At 47.4% G+C, this 22,334-nt stretch overlaps 1 protein-coding gene across 2 annotated transcripts in view; it reads left to right on the plus strand.

Annotated features, from left to right (window-relative positions):
• Positions 1–7,002, plus strand: part of EIF4B (eukaryotic translation initiation factor 4B) — a 35,178-nt gene extending 28,176 nt beyond the window's left edge. For both annotated transcript variants that reach the window (XM_081851741.1, XM_081851742.1), the window contains 4 exons: positions 184–251; positions 3,040–3,154; positions 3,476–3,545; positions 4,720–7,002. In XM_081851741.1, the coding sequence (XP_081707867.1) occupies positions 184–251; positions 3,040–3,154; positions 3,476–3,545; positions 4,720–4,800 (334 nt within the window). In that variant the 3' untranslated portion in view covers positions 4,801–7,002. The remainder of the gene's footprint in view (positions 1–183; positions 252–3,039; positions 3,155–3,475; positions 3,546–4,719) is intronic.
• Positions 7,003–22,334: the final 15,332 nt, after the last annotated feature.

The following is a 22,334-nucleotide window of genomic DNA, read 5'->3' on the forward strand; positions in this document are numbered from 1 at the left end:
AAACAAAATACCTTTTGAATTCCCAAGTCATGTTACAACTTTCTGGCACCCCTCATTTTAAGGAATTTGAAAGTTGAAAAATTCAACACACCTGAATGTGACGTGGAGTTACAGTAGCAACTTCCATGGAGTGTACAGTATGCACAAAGCATCAACGCTGCTTTCCTCTGTTCTTTGTTGCAGCGGCAGCCAGGCTATGCCACCCCTGCCTTCAGAAGATGGAGTGCCCTCCAAGAACGCCCCAAGGAAAGGTAAGGCTCGGGTGCGGAAACTTACCTGTGGCCCTTTGGGGCAAAGAGAGAGAGCCCTGGGGATTGAGGATGGGTTGTGTGCAGCTATTGTGCCTGGCAATACACATGCATTCTTTGTTACTTCCTCTCTGTTGGGTGTACGCTGCTTTGAGGAAATGGCTCTTGTGGCTGGCAGCTGCGTTTATTATTATTTATCTGCTTTATTTCATTTATTTTTTAATAAATTCATTTATTTATTAATCTCTTCCCGGGAATCATCTCAAAACAGTTTCACAATACAAAAAATAAATAAATCCATATCCAAAAAAACAATTTCAGATAATTGCAGATACTGAGCAGGGTTCAAAATTCAAAATATCTACTTCATAGCTATTCCAAGCAAAAGACATCTCTGCTCCCTGTTCACTAAGAAGTCGTGAAAGTTCCCAGTGTCATGGCTTATTGCTTGCAGGTGTAGTTCGTAGGTTTATTTTCTAGCTTGCCAGGAGAGGGCAGCAGAGTCCAGTGAGGAGCCACCTTAAATTCAGTCTGGGGAAATTCTCTGTCTGGATCCTGGTTTCAGTAATCTGCCACATGTTCAGTTGATGGTTTGACTGGCGAATGACAAGCGGCATCTTCCCACTTCACTTCTCCTGCCCAATGTAATAGAAACTTGTAATACAGTCCTTAGGTGTGTTTACTTGGAAGTAAGTCCCGCTGTGTTCAGTGGGGCTTACATGCAGGTAAATGTGTATTTATTCCCTTCTTGCGGAAGGCAAGGTAGGTTCTGTGGTCAGGATGATGACAAGTTGATAAGAAAATTGGCACAGTATACTTGGAAGTTCAACTTAATAATGGAGTAATACAGAAAACTATGATGACCCTAAAATTCAGGGAGGCAACCCAAGTCAAGAGGACTCACCTTTCCTAATTACAAAGTAGGGAAATCCACACAATCTTCCACATTTTTAGGAGAAGAAAAAATGAAGAGCAAGAGGGTGGAAAACAAACCTTAAGGCTGGTACTTAAGGCTGGTTGCAAGCAGTAGTAAATTTCATTGAAATGAAACTTGCTTAGTGTTAGGTAGGGCTGGGCAAGATCTGGTTTTCAACATCACAATATTTTGATAGATCACAATGTCTGAAATAAGGCTGGAGCTAATGCAGAGGAGAAGCACGGTAATGTCCTGGCAATTCCTAATACTTAAGGGTCTTACTCTAAAACTGATAATTCTTTACTTACCTTTAACATTGTTAAAACAGTTATGAAATTTTACTTCTTGATAGCATGCTTCAATGAAACCATTTAAGATTTCTGGAGACTATATTACTGCAGTTTTGTGGGCATATTTAAAATTTATGGAAGTGGTAGATCATCTGATTCCTTACTCAGATGTCCCAGTGGAATTCTAGGCATGTGTAAGCCTCATTGAGTTCAGCTAAACCTCCTTTCCTGGGAGGCAGCACCATTGAATTCAGTAGAGCTTGCTTGTAAGTAGACACACATTTGCTTGCACTGCTTACCAACAACACCCTCCCCATCATTCTCACCCCAAACAACAACTACCCCATCTCCCATTTCAGCATAAGGAGGCCACGGATAAATCTTTTCCCCTGTTTCCCACAGAAGGGCCCCCCAAAAGCCCCCACCCACCCCCACCTCCAAGAACCTCATGGCATCTGAGAAAATGCACACGAAGCAGCCCCCCCCCCCCCAGGCTTTGCTGTTTCAGAGAATACGGGAAAGTGAAGTTTTAAGCTTCCCTGGCAGGACACTTGCATCACCTGTAGGATGATCACAGAATTGGAAGGGGCCTCTGAGGGCCAGCCATCCTCTCCCATAGGAGAGCATAAGGAAGGCAGCAGAGGCCTCATGTCTGTGAGCTACTACGACAGGCAACGTGTAGCTCACAGACAGAGAAGGAAGGAAAGAGCTGGGGCTCGCTTTAAGGGCATGGCTAGGCGCTTTTTTAAAATTCTTGAGCTAGAACCTCATGTCTCAGAAAAGCAAGGGAAGGCATCATTGCACGCACCTTGACACACACACACACACATTGAGGTGGGGAATGGGACAGGGCACGATTCCCCCCCCCCCTACTCTGAAGTAAATAACCCCCGTTAATGGGAGAAAGGAACTCAGTGCAAGAAGCCACCTACCAGCCTGGCACCTTTTATTACACACTTTTAGCAAGAGCCGCATAACATCTGAGGAGCTTGCTGCTCTGCAGGCTGTTCAGTGCTGCCTGCTCTTGTGATTGGCTGTGGCTACACAGATTAGGGGAAGAGCTGAAGCAGAGACTGTTTTGCACAGCGGAGCTGAGGCAGAGACGGTTCTGCAGGGATTGTGATATTTGCATTAGCCAGCCAGCCGCCTGCTCTTGTGGTTGGCTGTGGCTGCAGGAGGTAGGGGAGAATTAAGGAGGGCTCTGCAGAGGAGCATGCAACGCAGTGTTTTAAAATCACAGGCAGGCAGGTCCTTCCCAGCGATCGCCCCTCACAGAGGCTTGGCTGCGGAGTGACGATGTGGACAGGTGGAGCAACCAGGAGGAAGGGAGGAGGGAGGCAGCCTGTCTGCAAAGGAAGCAAGGCACAAGCAGGCAGGTCAGCACCTTATCAGGCTTCCTGTGGCACTAGTGCAGACTCAAAAATGTTACCGCAATAAGCTCTTCAACTCATTTTCAAATTATTTATTGATGTATCACACAGCCCTAGTGTTAGGGTACTAGTAACCTGGGTGGGCTAACTTGACATCTCATTGCTGAAATTATTTCAAGAAGGAATAACAGGAGATTTGTCTCAACTTACTTTAGGTGATGAAAACCGACCTGATGAAGGGAAGGAGAGTGTTCCAAAGGGCCGAAGTGGAAATTCTGGGTGTGGTCCTGGAGATGGAGGCAGCAGAGACCATTGGCAAGACTCAGATAGGTATACTTGTCTTTACATCCTCGTGCTCTGACTCTGGAAAGTACACCTTGTGCCGGGGGGCAGGCAGTGAGCAGCTAAGGGTATGCTGGAGATCCACTATAAGCTGATACCAAACAGCTGGAGACTGGAACACCCAACTGCAGTTTGCTGTCTGTGGCACACAGAGCTCTGGGTTGTCCAGACTCATCTGCATAGGGCTGGAGCGTGGGTTGCACCTGATGGGTTGAGTATGGAGCAAATGGCTCTCACTGCCATTATTCTATGTGTGTAAACCTTGTACTTTGGTCACCTTATTAATGTGGTAGCAGTTTTCTTTTTCAGAAAAGAGAGTAGTGAGCATGACTCAAGACCTGCATCTGAGCCAAAGAAATTCGAAGAGAACCCTACCCCCGTAAGTGCTGAATCTGTTGATTTTTGAGCAGTGATTGTCAAATGCTGGTGTAATTAGGCAGCAGCTCTCTGTCATTCAATGTGCCAGAATGTATCGGGATTCCCTTAGGACTTTACTCAGTTAATTGTGGATTCAACTAACTGATTATAATTCTGTAACTAAAATATCCTTGTGCTACATTCAGACTTTTTGTTGAGAAGCTTTTACAGCACTGGTACCCACAGTTACTTCCTATTACTGGCTCTGAAAAGTGGGGAGAAGGGAATATAGGCTTCACCAACTGAGAGGATATTCTGCTGATAGAACAGGATGCACACGAATGTCACAGAAAGCCAAGCATCTGTTTTCTGAATCCTCAGCTGGAAGTAGAAGTGCCAAAATCCCAAGTTTGTCCTCTTGTAAAGCAGATAGTTGTGTTTTGTTTATATTCTCAAACCGTGCTCATTGGTTATTGAATTCTTGGTTTTTTGTTTGTTAATTAGAGGATGGACTAATAATAAAAAATAAAGTTTGCCACAGGCAGAACAAAGACCAGATCAAGAAATTTGCCCTGGAAGTGCATACAAAGAATCTTGGCCACAAAGCCCACTTCACAAGGGGAGCATGGAGCTTGTTTTTACTTTTTCCTTCATTGCAACCTTGAGAAACAGTGATCAGCCCAAAGGTTGCCCAGTGTGGTTTCAAATTCAGGTCCCCCAGTCTGCCATTTTTATCCACCATGCCAGGGTGGTACGCCTCTGTTGTGGGCTGAATTTAGCCATTCAGGCTGTATTCCTCAACCCACACCCACCTGGCTGGTCCAGCTGCTTCTGCAACCTGATCCCTGCAGAGAGCAGGAATGAACTCTTCATGCATTGGCTGATTTCATTCCTGATTGGTCACTGTGTTCTCCCACCCTGACAGCCCAGCTTTGACAGGTGGGCAATCTCATCCACCTGCAAATGCTGGCTCTCAAGGTGGGGAAAATAAAGATCTGGGCCAAAAAGATTTCCCACCCTGCATTCTGCCTTTTATCTGCCCAGGATGCTGCCATCCCACCCTTCTCTAATGTCTGTGTTACACCATCCCAGGAACACCTGATACCCACAGCCCTATGTATAGAACTTGTCACAGGATGGCTTTGTGTCCAGTTTTGAATGCTGTTTTAACACCCACTTCCCTAACTCTCTTGCAGAAATTTAGCTGTGCTAGCAAGTATGCTGCTTTGTCAGTGGATGGTGACGATGAAGCAGAGGGGGATGAGTACGCTGATTAAATTCTCCGGCCCCTCCATGCCGTCTCCTTACCGGTTGCCACCCAGGAATATTCGGCAAGCAAAACCAAACCTTTATTCAGACAAGACAGAAAAATAAAAGCCTACAAGTCAACATCTCCTTGGAGAGACCTTTCTTAAACCTTTCTTTAAAAAAATATATGGAAAAAGTGATACAGTTTCTCTTGCATGCTGCTGCAGCCTTTAAAGTATTGAACTAACTGGAGAAATCCCTGCAAAAAAAAGTATAGCAAGAGAGAAAATGGCAGGTGTCTTTTTAAAAAAAGGAATAGGCCCAGTGTGTGTCTTGAGTGTGACTTCATGCAGCTTCCAATCACGTCCAGAGCCCCAGGTCCTTCCCATTAAAAGAGAGGCTAGCACTTGAGCAGGCCAGGTGCGTATTAGTTGAGCACAGTGGGGACATGGACAGCTAAGATCTGTCTCCTCCTTTTGCCAGGTTGGTTGACTTCTGCAGTGTAAGCTTCAAACGAACTTGAAAGCATTTTAGTGCATTGGGAAAAGGAGGAGAGCAGTCTTGCCTTGATGGCTGGGGGAAGAGATGAGATGGCTTTTCAAGGCAGAGAGTTGGCATCTCTACACAAGTAATCCCTGAGGTTTAAGTTAGAAACCTCGCCCTGGTGGTGGTGGTGGTGGTGGTGGTGGTGGTGGTGGTGGTGTCCCCCTCTGAAATCCATCAGGTTTGGGGAAGCCCCAGGCAACACTAAGGCTGAGTAGCAAACCTTTGCTACCAAAGGAATCTTCTCAGAAGCCTCAGAGCTGATCTTGGGGTTGTACCCTTGCCTGTCCCCAACAATAAAGGCTGCTGACAGTTGGCTTCTATGTTGAAAGCCACTTTCCACATAGTTTGGTCAAATGGTGCAAAGACTCTCTGTGTTAGTGGTCACCAGGACCATGCAGTGCTGATGTGGAAAGTGCGCCTTGCATATGAACCATGCAGAAAGTAACTTTTTGTATGTCAAGGTGCTCCACCATATGGAATCAGTTTTTGGTAACCTCCATGAAGGAGGTTGCAATATATATGAAGGAGCCATTGGATTTATGGGAATCATTAGTTGGAAGAGCAATTTCTGGAGACTATAAAGTTTTCTTGAATTCCCCCCTTCCTATCCCTTCCTCTTCTGCCCCTTTTTAATCACGGAGGTACCACCACAACCACTCTCACAAATTTAAATAGCACCTGTTTTAAACTTGGGCACTGTTTAAAGGTAGCAAGAGTCATTGAAAGTTTGACTGAGCATCATGTGACTGTTCCAAGTTCCTTCCTCACTTTTGGGCAAGTAGGTACACAACATGACTGGCAAATTTCCTTCAGCCCTTACAAAAAGGGTTTATTTTTAGTCCCCTAAATTTCTTTTTAAAGCTTCCTTCGCCAACACCCAGCACCATCAGACACAGAGACAAGCAATCTCTTCCATTTCTTCCAGTAGTCTTGGTCCTTTCATTCTTCTTCCTTGAACTAATTAATGGGTTGGGCAAGTGGGAATTCAATCCACACAGTGGAACTGAAGCAGCACAAGGTTTTACTAGCCAGCTCTCAGCAGCCTGATTTACATGGTGGCTGCAGAGGAGGACCTGGCTAGCTTTTGGGAGGTGTGCACATGCTCACCAGGGAGCTGCCAGTTTTTTGGGGGAGGAGAACTGTGTGATTTTCCTCTTGAAGCAATTCTGGCTGAGTCAAATACAGGATTTGGCGTGTTGTAAAGCCTGCCGTGGTTGGTGTCTTGTTTCAGTAAATTTTAGCTACAATTTAAACCAGTCCTTTGAAATATACAGAGTAGTGGCACATCCTATGGGCAGGATATAAAGGAATGGGAGGGGAGACCCTGCTGAGTGCAGATAATTGATTTGAAATGCAATATTGCTTTGACTGTGTGAAATGCTGGGGGGAGGGGCTATATTTGAGGTAAAGTGCTAATTTGCATACCCCAGAAGCATTTTCTACCCTCCCTTCTCTCTCTCTCTCTCTTTATCTCTCTCTGCGCTATCAGGACAGGTTCACGAATGGATTGAGGTGCATTTTACACATTCTGAAGACATGTAAAATTTGTACAAAATATCTTCTATGAAAATGATTTGTAATCTGTGTGGACTTACTGGGAGATGTCTTTTATTATGTAAAATTTTCCCTCCTCCCCCCTTCTTGGTTTTTTGTTTTTCTCCAAATAAAACTAATCTTTAAAATAATGCTTCAGCACTAGATTACTTTGCCAGTGGTGTCTCTTCTCCATCAGGACATGGATGTTGCTCTCAAATATATAGAACTAGTAGGGAGTGCCATCTTGATTCAAAATAGTGGACACCAACGTGCCCCCAGAATTTGCTCTGGAGGACCCCTCAATCTTCTGGAGCACACAGGGGGCTTCAGGGGAGCAAAGCCCCACTGAAGGCTGGTAGTACATTCTGTCTGCACACACAGGATTTGACACAACCCAGAGACTTGCTGATGCAAAGAGATGTAATTGTAGGTTTCATAAGTTATGTCACTGATTCTCCTTGTAAGATTTCTAGAGGGTAGGCTATATCCTTTCATAAATACAATACAAATAATTTGGGAAGGGTGAGTGAAGCCAAGGCCTATGATCCCTGCAACCCTGAAAAGTGGCCCCTGTTGAGATCTAATTGCTGCCCACATTTCTGGCTACAGAAAACTGGATCTGTCAAGATTCAAGTTCTCTGGCTTCCCAAGTCCTTTGGTTTGGACTAAAAGCAATTGACTTGTTCACTTATTTGACAGGAGGGCTGGGGAGGGGGAGAGGAACTGAGCCTTGGTTCTATTCCGTCTATTTCTGAAATAAAAATTATCTTTCTTCGCTTGCACAATTGCATCTCTGTGCCTGCTTCCCTGCGCTTGGATTGGTAGTGCAATGCTTTAGCCAATTCCAGTTCCCTCCCTCCTGCCAAAGAAGCAGGGGGTGTGATCAAGGCTTGGTTTTATAAACAGCAGGAGAACACAGTGCCCTTTTCATTGTGCATCCTCCCCACATAAGGCATCTGAAGACAGATAGTCATTGAGACAGCATCTGGTATACCACCACCTCCTGCACTTGATAAATGTCCCAAGTGCCTTGTGAAGTCCAGGCTGGCTTCCAGGCATGGAACTTACCTTACTTCAACTCACTGGAACCCCAAGCAATTGGATTCTGCTTTACAGTGCAGGGAGTCCCTGGCTGTTGGCTGCTTCCACCACTCATGTCCATCAGAGCAGCAAGGCTTTGTGCAGTATGGGCGCCTCCTCTCTCTGCTAGTAATCTGGAGGGTGCAAGATTATTTTGGAGCTGGGGGGAGGAGATCCAACCACACCCTTCCCCTCCTTCATCCTTAATCTCCTGCGCATGCGTCACTGAGCAGAAACAAAAACGAGCCAGAGCTAAAGAGGAAAAGGATGAATGCTCAGTAAGCCCATTACAAGACCAGTGGTCTGCATTCTCAGGGAAGAAAGAAGAGCCAGCTCAGAGGTGCCAAATAGAATAAAATATGGGGGTGGGACGTAACAAGGTGCACCCACATCATTTGGCAGTGGCCTTCAACTTTGGGGGAGTCTCCGCCTCCTCAAATATTTTATTGTGGGGTCCAAAGGGACCCTGACCCCCTAGGAGTTGGCTCCTCTGGCCCTCCTGATTAGACCAAAGGCCCTTCTGGTCTCACAGTGGCCAAGCAGATGTTCCTGAGAAGCCTCATCAGGAGGTCAGGAAGGCGGTTTCTCTCGGTTGCTGTTCGTCTCCACTGGTCGGTTTTCAGAGGCATCTTCCTCCTCTGATCCTGGGGCTTCCAAGGGCAGGGAGGTGCACAGCCCCCAGTTAGGAGAGCTTGGCTTTACACACACCCTACCCACTCCTTTCCCCTGGGACCAGAGCAGCCAGTGGGCTGGAGGTAGCTCCCCCACCCACAACCCCCCTGCAGAGCTGAGTTACACGTATTTCCGTCATCCTTGCTGGGCAGTAATCGGCACCAGATTTTCTCCGCTAAGACCCTTTCAAAGGCTGGACATTGTCTCCCTCCCCACCTCCACCAGTCAAAACCACTTCCAAAGAGGAGGAAGAGTCTCCAGCAGCTTTTATTTACTGCAGCTGGGGGGTTTTGAAACCTTTCATAAACATAGCTGTAAAGGTTATGGTGCCTCTGGTTGTGTGCAAAGCCCACCCTGGGTGAAAATGAGGCAAGAGAGGGAGAGGGTCCCAATAACAAGAGAACTGCTGGATCAGATCAAAGATGTTTCCAACAGTGGCTACCAGAGGCTTTGCAGATGTGTGAAATGCCTGCAGGGTTTCTTTGTCTCTTCTTTTAAACCTTTTTGGAATTGGTGTGTTTGTGTGTATGTAATGGATGCTCCTTGGTGCCCGTTGGGACTGCTGGGGTGGAAGGCAGGGAGGCCAACAGGAGGTGGCTCCAGAGCTAATGACAGGCTGGCAGAAGCACCCCTGGACTGGTCCTGAGAAAGAGTGCAGATGGGGGGGGCGCTAGTTGAAGGCACAGTGATGCTAGTGGGGCAGTGCCCCATTCGGCCTCCTTACATTGGCCGGGGGGGGGGGGTGAGAGAGAAAGAGAAGAAGTGTGTGACAATGTGGTGATCTGAAGAGAGAATGTAGACAGTAACTGAACTAGGTGAATCAATGGACTGCTGTGTACACACCACACATTTAAAGCAAAACAATACTGGGAACTGTAGTTTTCCCTGTATGAAACTATAATTCCCAGAACTACAATTCTCTATTTTCTTTTTATTTTCTTTTTAAAACTTTTTTTATTCAAAATTAAAACAACACATATTATCCAGAAACATATCATCCTTATTCCCCCCCCCCATTTTTCCACCCTCTCACACAAAACCCACCCACCCCCACCCCCAGCTTCCTTCAGTTCCAGTCATTGATTTCTCTAAGAATGCTGTTTTCTGCATGTTACACAGTTGTATAGATCCTCAAACTAGCTGATTATCATCAATAAAAAAGTTTGTGAATGTTTATTCAAAGCCAGCCAAGGAGTCCAGTTCGCTTTGTTACATCTTCAAATATTTTATAAAGGGTTCCCATTCATCTTTAAAGTCACAGTTATCCTTGTCCCTTAGCTTATATGTCAATTTTGCCAGTTCTGCATAGTCCATCAATTTTTCTTGCCATGATTCTTTAGTTGGGGTTTCTTCAGTCTTCCACCCTTGTGCTATTAGAACTCTTGCGGCCGTTGTCACATGAAGAAGAAGAAGAAGAAGAAGAAGAAGAAGAAGAAGAAGAAGAAGAAGAAGAAGAAGAATAGTAGTTTGGATTTTATATCCCGCCTTTCACTCCCCTTAAGGAGTCTCAAAGCGGCTAACATTCTCCTTTCCCTTCCTCCCCCACAACAAACCCTCTGTGAGGTGAGTGGGGCTGAGAGACTTCTGAGAAGTGTGACTGGCCCAAGGTCACCCAGCAGCTGCATGTGGAGGAGCGGGGAATCGAACCCGGTTCACCAGATTAGGAGTCTACCGCTCTTAACCACTACACCACACTGGCTCACAGCCGACAACAACTACAATTCTCCATTTTCTTTGCAAGAAGGCATGTGCTTTAAATGTAAGGTACTTATACAGCTTGAAAGGCACCTTCCTACATTCTTGCTTAAGATGGCAACCCTGGGATAACTGAGAACGACCTTGCAATTACAGTGATCTGCCCTGTCTTGGGCAGCGAGGTCACACGGAGGTGGCCTTGGCGCTAACCCACCATTGCAAAAAACCTTTCGACATCTTCCTTTGCAAGCCCTGTCTTATTTATTCTGGCTCTTAGAAGGTAGGGCTGAGCCAGCAGGGGTGAAACTCTTACTGTGTTGCTGTGAGTCATGCTGTTGTCTTACACACAGAAACATCTCTCCATCGGCTTGGCAGAACCTTGCCCAGTGATGGGAGCAAAGCTGTCAACTTTTCCCTTTTATTGCGAGGAATCCTGTTCGGAATAAGGGGATTTCCCTTAAAAAAAGGGAAACGTTGGCAGCTATGGATGGGAGGCAATCTAATTTAAATGGGCACTTGGACTCTTCCAGGTACCTGGAGAACAAGTAACTAACTAACACACACACACACACACACACACACACAATGGACATGGAGCCAACTTGACATGAGCCAACAGTGTGACGCGGCAGCTAAAAAAGCCAGTGCAATTCTGGGCTGCATCAATAGGAGTATAGCATCTAGATCAAGGGAAGTAATAGTGCCACTGTATTCTGCTCTGGTCAGACCTCACCTGGAGTACTGTGTCCAGTTCTGGGCACCACAGTTCAAGAAGGACACTGACAAACTGGAACGTGTCCAGAGGAGGGCAACCAAAATGGTCCAAGGCCTGGAAACGATGCCTTATGAGGAACGGCTAAGGGAGCTGGGCATGTTTAGCCTGGAGAAGAGGAGGTTAAGGGGTGATATGATAGCCATGTTCAAATATATAAAAGGATGTCACATAGAGGAGGGAGAAAGGTTGTTTTCTGCTGCTCCAGAGAAGCGGACACGGAGCAATGGTTCCAAACTACAAGAAAAAAGATTCCACCTAAACATTAGGAGGAACTTCCTGACAGTGAGAGCTGTTCGACAGTGGAATTTGCTGCCAAGGAGTGTGGTGGAGTCTCCTTCTTTGGAGGTCTTTAAGCAGAGGCTTGACAACCATATGTCAGGAGTGCTCTGATGGTGTTTCCTGCTTGGCAGGGGGTTGGACTCGATGGCCCTTGTGGTCTCTTCCAACTCTATGATTCTATGATTCTATGAGAGGTTCAGATTTCATTTGCCTGGCAGTAGCAGAGAGAGGAAGGAGGCTGTGGGAGGTCTGACAATTAGAACAATTAATTGTCCCTCTAAAGGGGGGCAGAATTTTAAAGAATATTTGGCTAAATATTCTAATATAAGATAAACAGAAATTTCTTGGAAGTAATAATTAGGCTTAGGGGTAGAATAAGAATACGTTGTTAATTAACATTAAGGATTAAAATATTAATAAAGGAGAAGAAGTTAGTAAATGAAAGAAGTTAATATTACTAGAAATATGAATTTGGAGAACTGCTAAAGAAGAGATTTAATGAAATTCAGAAGAGATTTGAGGAAGTCGGTTATCAATGAAATGAAATTAGGATTTGGAAGTAAAAAAATCTTTTTTGTGTCTTTTTTCTAAGTTGTTTTTGTGTATTGTAGTGTTTTTCTTTTTTCTTGTTTTTTCCCCTATGTGATAAATGTGAAAATCAATAAAAAAAATTGGAGGGGGGGGGATAAAGGGGTCCAAGCATTGTTACTGGATCCCTCTTTGGAAGGTACACCACAAAATGTGGACTGCTACTGAGAAACAAGCAGATACGCCCTTGGCCTTCTCCATACTGGAGATTACTGTGTGTGTGCAACCAGGGGTGGACTTTGGTAAGATGGCAAAAGTTGACACCCCCCCAAAAAAAATATTTTCACAATGATTCCCTTTGGTACAGTTGTTTTTAGGGATCTTCTCAGTAGGTACCCATATAAATATCGTTTATTTTTTTAAATATATATATTAATTTGTGCCCCTTCAGCTTGGTGCCCTGTGCGGGGGACATGGATGGGGTGTGTGAGAGAGATGACAGGAAAGCAGTGTGTTTAGCAAGGTGTACTGGGAAGGGGGGGGGAGAGACAGGGATCCATCTTGTGCAGACTGGCTGAAGGCAGGCTGCGAGAGATGCCTTGGACTCCAGCACTGCACTGCTATTGGGAACAAACCCCTCTTGAGATGATCGTGCTTTAAGAGCTGGACTTCCTCCATCTAAACTCAGGTGTAAATATGTGAATGAATCATATTTCTTTATGCCATGGCAGCACCGCCCTGCATTCAGTTCTCCAAAGGAGCACAGACTCTGGTTGAAGGCCAAGAGCCCTGGAACCCCATGCAAGGCTTGGCAAGTTGGCAGGGATTGGGGTGGCCAGTAACAATACTGACAGTTGTGGAGGTGCCCATAGAATCATAGAACAGGAAAGGGATCTCAACCACGGCCTAGTTAATTCTGCTTAGTAGTACAGCATCCCTGATAGGTGTCCATCCAGCTTCTGCTTTAGACCTCTAAGAAAGGAGACTCCAGGATCACCCACAGCCGTCTGTTCCACTTGCAACCCGACAACCTGCTTTTTGAGCATCCATCCTGATTTGTTTTCAGGGAAGTTAGGCAAGGGTCGTCCTATACTTTCTAGTGCACTGTCCTATCAGTTTCTTCACTGCAAAAAGTCCACTGCCATTGCACAACCTGAGCTTGTTGGTATGCAGTTCAATCACACTCAAAAGCAGTGACAGCCTGGAAGCGTCCACACTGTCAGGAAGTTCTTCCTGAAGTTTAGTCTAAAGCCTTGTAATTGAAGCCTTTGGTTTGGGTCTTACCCTCTGGAGCAAGAGAAAACAAATTTGCTCCATCCATCTATGTGACAGCCCTTCAGGTCATTAACTGCTGTGCCCCCTTAACCTGACTTTTTTCGTGCATTACTCAACCGCCACTCCGGCTAATCTTTCTCTACTTCCTGAAGTTTCTGCCTGGGCTTGACAGCCAGGCACTCCCAACCTATGTTTCCCTTCAGATGACCCCTCCCACCCCTCTTCTGCCAGCTTTTATGGGCTCAGGGCCTGGATTCCTGTGCTCTTACTCCTCTACAGCTACCTGCCAAAACCTTTGGCCCAGGGAAGTTGGCACAATAGCACTGGGTATGTTGTTAGACTATTACAATGCGTTGTCCTGGAAATTAATCAAGTCAAATGAATTTTCCATTGACGTTGCAAATCCACACTCTGGTCAAAATGCTTAATGGGAAGGGAGAGAACAGCCCTCCTCTATCTCTGCCCTGGCAGGGTGGTGGCTGCAAAGCAGCGGTGAGGCCATCCCAGATGTTGCTAGACTACAGCTGTCATCATCGCTGAGCAGTGATCATGCAGGCTGGGACTGGTGACAGAGCATCTGAAGGGCCAGAGAGGTGAGCCACCTCTGTCTTAAGACACACACACACCCCGTCTGAACACCTGGCATCTATTATTATGCAAGGGTGAAAATAACACTAACTCAAACTTGACTTTACAGCAGCGGGGGCTACCTGCATATGGTGTTGGACCAGCCTCAGGGATGATGGGAACTGTAGACCAGCAACATATGAAGGGCCAAAGGTTAGACACCCTGAGAAAGCCCCACCAGCTCAGTGGCGTAGCGTGGGGGGTGCAGGGGGGGCCGGCCGCACCGGGCGCAACATCTGGGGGCGCGCGCTCACCGCCTCCAGAGTCGCCGAAGAGCCTCGGGCGCAGGCTGTAGCAGAGCCCCATGTCTCGCGGAACCGACGAGCTGTGCGCGCATCCGGGCTGAAGGCGTCCGGCAGGCAGCGGCTCTCAGTGCTCGCCGCGGTCCCTGCGCATCAGGGCCGCGGAGGTCGCGCCAGGCAGCCCCTCCTCACAGCCCCGCCGCCGCCGCCGCTGCTGCTGGGCCATGTTGCATTTTCCTCGCCTCTCTGCCCTTCTCCTCCTCCAGGCAAGCGGTGTCGTTTGGGCGGCAGCACCAGCGGCAACTCGCCTTAGATCACCTGACATGGACCCGCCGCCGCGGCTACCTTACCGTAAATACCCCAGCCCAGGCAGCAGCTCGAAGAAGCTGGCAGCGGCAGCAGGTTAGGGGTTAGGGGCGCAAATTTCTTGCCTTGCCCCGGGTTAGGGGGCGCAAATTACTTGCCTTGCCCCGGGTGCTGACAACCCACGCTACGCCGCTGCACCAGCCGACTGGTGCAGTTCTTGCTGCAATGAAGGGCACAAGAATGATCTGCCTTTGGGTCAGTTGGCAACCCTACTCTTTATTGTGTATCAGTCTTCCTGTACTAGTCAAAACGGCACACACAAAGGGTTTTGGGGGGTTTTTAGGCTTGTTGAATGGCTTGACGCCAAAGGTGGAGTATCTAGCTGGCTAAAAAAGCAAACCCAAACAAAGAAAGTCTCTTGCGTTTGAAGCCTTTTGGGCATCCTGAAAGGAAAATTTCTGCCAGCTGGGCCTTCCTGCCTGCTGGGCTTCCCGTATGCCCTTCTCCTGCTACCCCTTGTGTGAAGCTGCATTCTGCAAAGCAAGGGAGAACTGGGACTGAGAGGGAGGTCTGACGGCCATTGCAGGGCCTCCACAGAGGCTCCCCGTGAGCAGCAAACAGGCTGGCTTGCTCCCTCCCGCGCGGCAGCGAAGGCCACAAGGCTGGCTCTGTGGCTCCTTGTCGGCATGAATCCCAGCGAGGAGACAAACCTGTGGCCCCAGTTTTCCTTCCCATGCCCTCGCCTGCTTTTCTGCTTCTCAGAGACCCCGGAGAGCAGCCAAAATCAGCAACTGGAACCTACTTGCTTATATAGAGACAGAGAGTTTCCTGTGGGGAAGGAAGGAAGGATTTGTCTGTGTTGCGGCCCTGAAGTGCTACTCTCTGAAAGGGTGCTGGCTGCTGATTCTGCAGATCAGGGAGCAATAAATTCACTGCTCCCTGTTTGCAGAATCAGACACACCCATCCCCAGACTTTGCACATGCACATCAGTGGAGACTGGCGCATTAGGGCACATGGGGCAGTGTCCCACAAAGCTTTGCTCTCAGCCAGCCTCCACCTGCCTGCCTGCTTCCTCACAATCAGCTTAGGGTCAGCACTGCCTGTCAGCCTCATCAGTCTCCAGCTATGTGCACATCTTGTATTTAAAGCTCACACAGAGAGAGAGAAAGAATAATGGGAACTGTAGCTAGGTAAAGGTGCTGGGAATTGTCACCCCATGAGGCCACTACAGTTTTCAGGATTCTTTGGGAAAAGTCATGCACTTTAAATATATGGTGTGTACACTGCTTGTGTTGCTTTTGTTGAATTCAGCAGGGAGGAGGACAAAACCAGAATTACGGTAGCTAGCTCTGCCTGCCATTGGCTCTGACACCACCTGATCGTAGTCTCCCTGCCAGGGAACTCTGGATCCTGGGATTCTTCTATGAGAAACCCTTAGGCTATGCAAGGTCACAACCTAAGGGTACCTCATAGGCTCAACAGCCAAGACCTTGTATGAACCAAGATGCTGTGGAATCCTTTGCAATGCACAGAGCCATCCAGAAAGCCTCTGAATCAGGCAAGTTGAATGGAAGACTTGAAAACAATTGGTCTAAAGAAAAGGTGGGGAACTTGTTGTGGTGCTGCTGCTGGTGCTATTCAGCAACAATTCCCATCAGTCCCGTGCAAGGCCACTGTTTCCCCATCCCTGGCATAGATGTTGCAAATCAGTTTGGAATATTTCCTGAAATTTCCTGCAGCGTCAGGAGGGATCAAGCGTGGTTTTCCAAAAGCCACCAATAAACAAACAACCGTTGAGTTGAGCAAAGTTGATTCGGTGTGAGCTTGGCTGCCCTTCTCCTGTTGTGGAGCAGTTTGCTATTCCAGCTGGACGAAACAACCAAACAAAATCACATGACTCCAGATGTGACTGCGTTAATGAAGACAACAGGGCAAAGAGCCATGGGATTCTTTGGGGCAGATTTAGAAATATGTGCTGAGAACTATGCAACCAGAATGTTCTGCAAAATCCTCTGTAAACAGTTTGCCAGAAACGGCCTATTTTTAAGGGTGAACTCTGGACGATCTTGAACTTGAGACCCGGCTCCATGATGAGACCCATCTCCTCCCTTCCTGTCTCACCATGGCACCAGCAGGGACTTTGGGATTGGTTCAGCAGTTCTGAATCTTATTTGTTGCCTTGTTTTCTCTTCTTTGAGGTTAGGCGGTGACTGTAAAGGCAAGCACTTCCCCCCGCCCCTTGTGCAATGACAATAAACAGACGGACGCCTGGAACTTGGTAATAAGTTTCTATCCTTAATGGCCAGGCCAGCCGCTATCTGCCTGGCAGACAGCAAATTTTAATAATCTGATTGGGAAGCTATTCTGCTTGTTGTCGATATCCGTTTCATGTGGGCAATGTCCCACAAGACGCGGACACTGCTGAGTGAAGTAACATTATTTTGGTCTCAGATATGACCTTCAAAGTAGGTAGTTTATTTCAAAATATAACCTGAATTGAATCCACCCCGCACCGTTGCTGATCCCTAGGGGAGGGCAAGTCTTGCTCTGCTGGCAGCGTTGGCCCTCAGTGACAAGCAGCCCATCAAGAAAGAGGTGGTCTCAGGAGCCCCTCTTGAGAGTGGCCAGGGCCACTGCGTGGCTGACTCACCTCCTTTCATTCTGATTTTTTAATCGTTTCCTCCCCATTCAGGCTCAGCCCGAGTGTTTGTGATAAAATTCTATGAGTGCCAATTTATCTCTTATACACTTCTGACCAAATGGCACCTCATGTATGGAGTCTTTGTTAGAGGCTTCCCTGCCTGCTACTCCCCAATTCCTTTGTTCCAACTGCTGAGCACCTTGTTTTTCTTCGATTGCTTTTTGCCATTCACTTTACAAGTCTGATGCATGGATTTGCATGCACAGTTCCCCCAATTCCCCCAACAGTGCACTCACATTTGTGGGCCTGATCACAACCCCTCACATGCACAGCCAATTGTCAAATGGGCACTGGTGCAAGTTCTCCCAGCGCCTGCAACGCAAATTTGGGGGATTTCAGGTCCGTGTGCAGCTGCCTGAAGGTAGCTAGAAAGTAGCTTAGAAGGTGGAGTCCAGTTCACAAAATCTGAGACCCTCTCTGGTGCAAATTAAATCCAGGTTACAATGGCTTTCTGTGTGTGCCTTTGTGATGCATTTTGAGCATCCTGTTTTTACTGGTAAACCCCCACTCATCTCCAACCTCAAAGGGCATACCTTCCACCCAGCATATCACTTGGGGTGTCATTTCTTGCTACACCTGGGAGAATATTTGCTCTGCTCTGGACTATATCATGCCATTTTTATGCTTAGGAGTAAAAAAAAAAAAACCCTGTCAAGGAGGAGAAAGAGGAGGACGGCATGTCAGGAGGAAGACTGGGAGTCCAATGAAGAACAGGATAGAAGCAATGAAGCAAGGGAGGACGAGGATTCAGGAAACAAGCAATTTTATAGCTATGAGAGCAGTGTGGTACCAGTCCTCAAGAGTTGTTAGATTCTGGGGCTTGGGGGAAATGAATAAAACCCAGAGGGGTGAATAGCTCTCACACTGTGGGGGTGGGGGTGGGGGTGTGAGAGAGAGCGCACACTAAACAAATGCTACTGGCAAAGATATCTAGTTGGCTCCAAGTAATGCTCTGTAATTGAACTGTTGTTGAACTGACACTGCCATAAGGCCCCTGCCCTGCATTATAGTGTGGTAGACTGCTTATGCTTATGGGTTCCCTTTTTTAACATTAAACATTCATAAACTGAATGAACGAACGAACGAATAACAACCTCAGAGCAGGCTGGGAAATGCTGGCATGCTAGATATAAGCACTGCCTGTTTGTCTCTGGTCTTTGCTGCCCTTGCTTTGAGCCTCTCTTAGAAAGAACCTGCTCTCCTTTGGCAAAGCTGCCTTACAGCTCCACCCTTTCTCTGTTCTGGGTTGTGTGGGTGGCTAATCCCCAAAGTGCTCTGCTCATCTTTCTTTGGCACCTGACCTGGCCCTTAATCCTTTTGGTGCTGTAACCTGGGGTCCTTTTTCTTGCCACACCTCTTCACCCAGAGTGAGCTGGTCATTCCCAGGGTAGGTTTGTTACACATCCTGACCTTCTGTATCTTCTTCTGTATCTTTGATAACTGCAAAGTTGTCAAGTGCGGCTATGTTTTGTATCAGATGGGCAAAGCTGTGTCTGGCAGAATTTCCCCTTCTGTGAAAGGCTTAAGAGATACAAGAGCCTTCTGTGGGCCTGGACTTGGCAACTTTCATATTAAAATACAGTGGTACCTCTGGTTACGTACTTAATTCGTTCCGGAGGTCCGTACTATTTCTGGGTTAGTGGAGTCTGTAACCTGAAACGTCTGTAACCCGAGGTACCACTGTACTAACTTCTTTTCTGTATGATGCATGCATCCAGAAGGCTTCTTCTTCTGTTGTAGGTGGTTTTGTGCTCAGTTACAAGCCAGAAAGTGGGAAGCAGGGAATTGCATCTTCAACAGGGCAGAAGTTGGCACCTGCCATGCTTGGGCAGCAGCTGCCCACCGCCCATCACCCTGGCAGGGCCTGCTGCCGAGGTCTGTGCTGTGGCTGCTTCCAGAAGACTTATTTATTGAGCAGTCATCCCTGATTTGTTTGCAGAGAAGCGAGATGCTGCTGGCTAGTTAGTAAGCCCTCATTTTGGTCTGGTTGCAGGGAGGTTACATGATGTTGGGTCAAAGCTATTGTTATCCCACACTTCCCATTGCACTTTCCCTATAATGAAAAGTTCAATGTCTTGTGGGGTGGGGGAAGCAGGTTTCTTTGGAGCAGAAGAGCACTAAATCCACTCCAGTTTCACTACCTGAATTGACTAGGCATGTGATTGAATCTCACCCCCCAAAACAGTAACTGTCTGGAAGTGCCGCAAGCCTCTCTATCTGTTCTTCACCTTGCCTAGTGTTCTAAGCAGCGCCTGGAAGGTCGGTCTAGGTGTCATTCCATTTCCCACAATGCCTCTGCTCTTGTGTCGCTCGGAGGAAGGGTGAGTAATTGTATGCACCCTGCCCTGGGACCTTTTGATCAAGGGTGGGTTATAAATTCACACAAGAAATAAGTTTAAAATTAATACGCCAGCTTTCAGCTGCCGTTGCAGTCAATCTGCACTGCTTCTCTGGGCTCCCTTGAATACAGACCTGGCCCAGGTCTAAGGCATTCCCTCCTCCTCCATTTGTTAAACTTTTAGTACCTTGCATTTAAATTTAATTTGGAGCGTGTTGCATTGTTTGATGCTCCATTTGACTGTATGGTCCATCCCGTGTCATGTCTGGCGATACAACTAAATGCATGGATCGGATCACAATCACTCATGTGCACACTGTTTGTTGAAGAGACACTAATGGTGTACATTTTCATGGGCATGAGTGCGCACACACACAAGCTCCCCTAATGCCACCAAAGCCCATAATCAGGTCAACGCTGCTAGCTTTGCAAGTGAAGATGAACAGTTGGTACTATTTATTTCTGTTCTTGAGTAGGTAGCCTCAGACTAGCAAGCACCAAGCCTAATGCTCCTCCTTCCCCTCCTGCCTGCATTGTTGCCTGACATTCCAGGTGGTTACCTGCCCCTAATTACTTGCCTGGGTGGGAATCTTCCTGGGAAGCAGCAGGTTTGTGGGAAGGGCCATAGCTAAGTGGTAGAGCACCTGCTTTGCATCCAGAAGGTCCCAGGCTCAATCCCAGGTAAGGCTGAGAGGGATCCCTGCCTAGAGAGCCCCTGCCAGTCAAGGCTCATCCACACTGACTTTTCCTCTGCACATTCCAGGCACAGTAGTCCGCACTTTATAGCTTCATGTCTGAGCCCTATTTTCTTTGTTCCACAGCTTTCCCTGCGAAAACCTGCTCTTTATCACCCAATAGGAGATAGCTCAGTTGGTAGAGCATGAGACTCTGAATCTCTGGGTTGTGGGTTCAAGCTCTACATTGGGCAAAAGATTCCTGTACTGCAGGCGGTTGGACTAGATGACCCTTGGGGCAGTGGCGGAGCTTCATGCTCCGGCACCGGGGGATGGAGAGCAGGCGGGGGTGGGGCTGGCATGCGTCCCAGGGGTGGGGTACGGCACCTGCAGGGGTGTGGCACCCAGCGCAGGAGGGGGGCAGCTGCAATGGCACCCCACCGGGATCACGCTGCCCCCACCCTCCTCTTCCTCCGCCAATGCCTAGGGGTCCCTTCCAATTCTACAATTCTGCAATCCATGGAAAAACCCAAATTTCCATTTGTTGCACTTCAGCTTTAAGGAGCAGGTTTTTGCAAGTAAAGTTCAGAGGTGAAAGAAAGGGTGCTTGGACACAAAGCTTTGAAGCATGAGCCTGTACTTGGAAAGTGTGGGGCAAAAGGTCAGTGTGGATAAGCCCTCAGTGTAGACAATACTGGTCTAGATTAACTAATAGTATGACTTGGTATAAGGCAGCTTCCTATGTTCCTACATTTCCCTCTTTGCTGAACACCTGATCTCCTAAACTTGGACTATCTGAACACATCCTGAACCACCTGCAGCATTTGGCAGAGCTCTTTGCAAATAGCTATATAGCTGAGCATGTCAGCTCCATTGTCAGAACCCCCAGCCCTTTAACAGCTGCGCTCTCCCCTGTGGGATGCTGCTGCTTCCTCCTTCTAGTCAGTAAGAATTTGTCACTTGCAAGCCTGGGGATGCCTTTGTTTGTAATGGTAATTAATACTTGCCTTCCCCCTTATTGCTAGGAAAATGGTGGGAGGACAGGAAGGATGTCTTTGGATAACATGCTTTTAAATACAGTATTAACTTTGGCTGAATTTAATTAACACCCAGTGATATCCACTTGTAGATTCCATGATGTGCATCTCACAGGTTGCTTTCCAAATTTCCCCATCCCCCAAATTAAAACTGGAGGCACGTCTCATTCTTATGTTTAAAGTTAGTGTGTCTGGGAGCTGAGTTTTGGCATAAATTGCTGTTCTAGGGCATACCTCAGAGGGCAGGCAGTCTGCTGTGTCTCTCTCTGTCTGGAGCAATTGAATGATCTAGTCCAGGGGTAGGCAACCTAAGGCCCGGGGGCCGGATGCGGCTCAATCGCTTGCTCAATTCAGCCTGCGGACGGTCCAGGAATCAGTGTGTTTTTACATGAGTAGAATGTGTCCTTTTATTTAAAATGCACCTCTGGGTTATTTGTGGGGCATAGGAATTCGTTCATTCCCTTCCTCCCACAAAAAAAATATATAAAAAGTCCAGCCCACCGCATGGTGTGGTGGACCGGCCCATGGCTGAAAAACGTTGCTGACTCCTGATCTAGTCACATCTGATGCAGAGACAGAGGAGAATTATTCTCCATCCCTCCACCAGAGGCTCATTGCAAGAAGGTATGGCCAGAGAGCACTGGTGAATCATGCAGGGAGGCAGCCGGCCCCCTCCTCCTCACAGAAGCCAAAGTTCAGTTAAAAAATAAATTAATTTCTAGCTGTGCAAAAGTATGCCCTATTGCACAGCTTTGGCATCACTCATCTAGCCCCATCTGTGTGCTATGTTTTGAGTGACTTGTTTTTGTCTGGAATCGTAAATCCTAAGAGCGAGCTCAGTTCCTTCAAGTGCTGCTTCTTATGCAGCCGAAACACCCAAGTAGGAGTTACTGGCAGATTAGGAAAGAGTTCCAAGGTCTGGAGAACCCTAATCAAGGCTGGGGAATCTCCCAAAGAGCCCAGTGTAAACTGAGCACACTTTGGTGGCCACGGGAGGCAGGCAGGCTATTGGAGGGGGGGTGGTGGAATGGAGCCTCTTGGGGGAAAGATTATGGCAGGCTGGCTGGAGCCCTAAACAAGGGCACTCACACTGCAACATTTTGTTACAGGTCCTACTTGTGCTTATCATTAGCAAGGGAAAGGCACATCCGTGATGGAGGAGTAGAGTAAGAGAAAGGCTGGCAAAGAAAGACAGGAATTTCACACCAGGTGTGGTTGCACATGCATATATTCCTGTTTAGGAAGTGGAAA

This window comes from Podarcis erhardii (assembly GCF_964252035.2).
Source record: "Podarcis erhardii genome assembly, chromosome: 2".
Taxonomy (NCBI): Eukaryota; Metazoa; Chordata; class Lepidosauria; order Squamata; family Lacertidae; genus Podarcis; species Podarcis erhardii.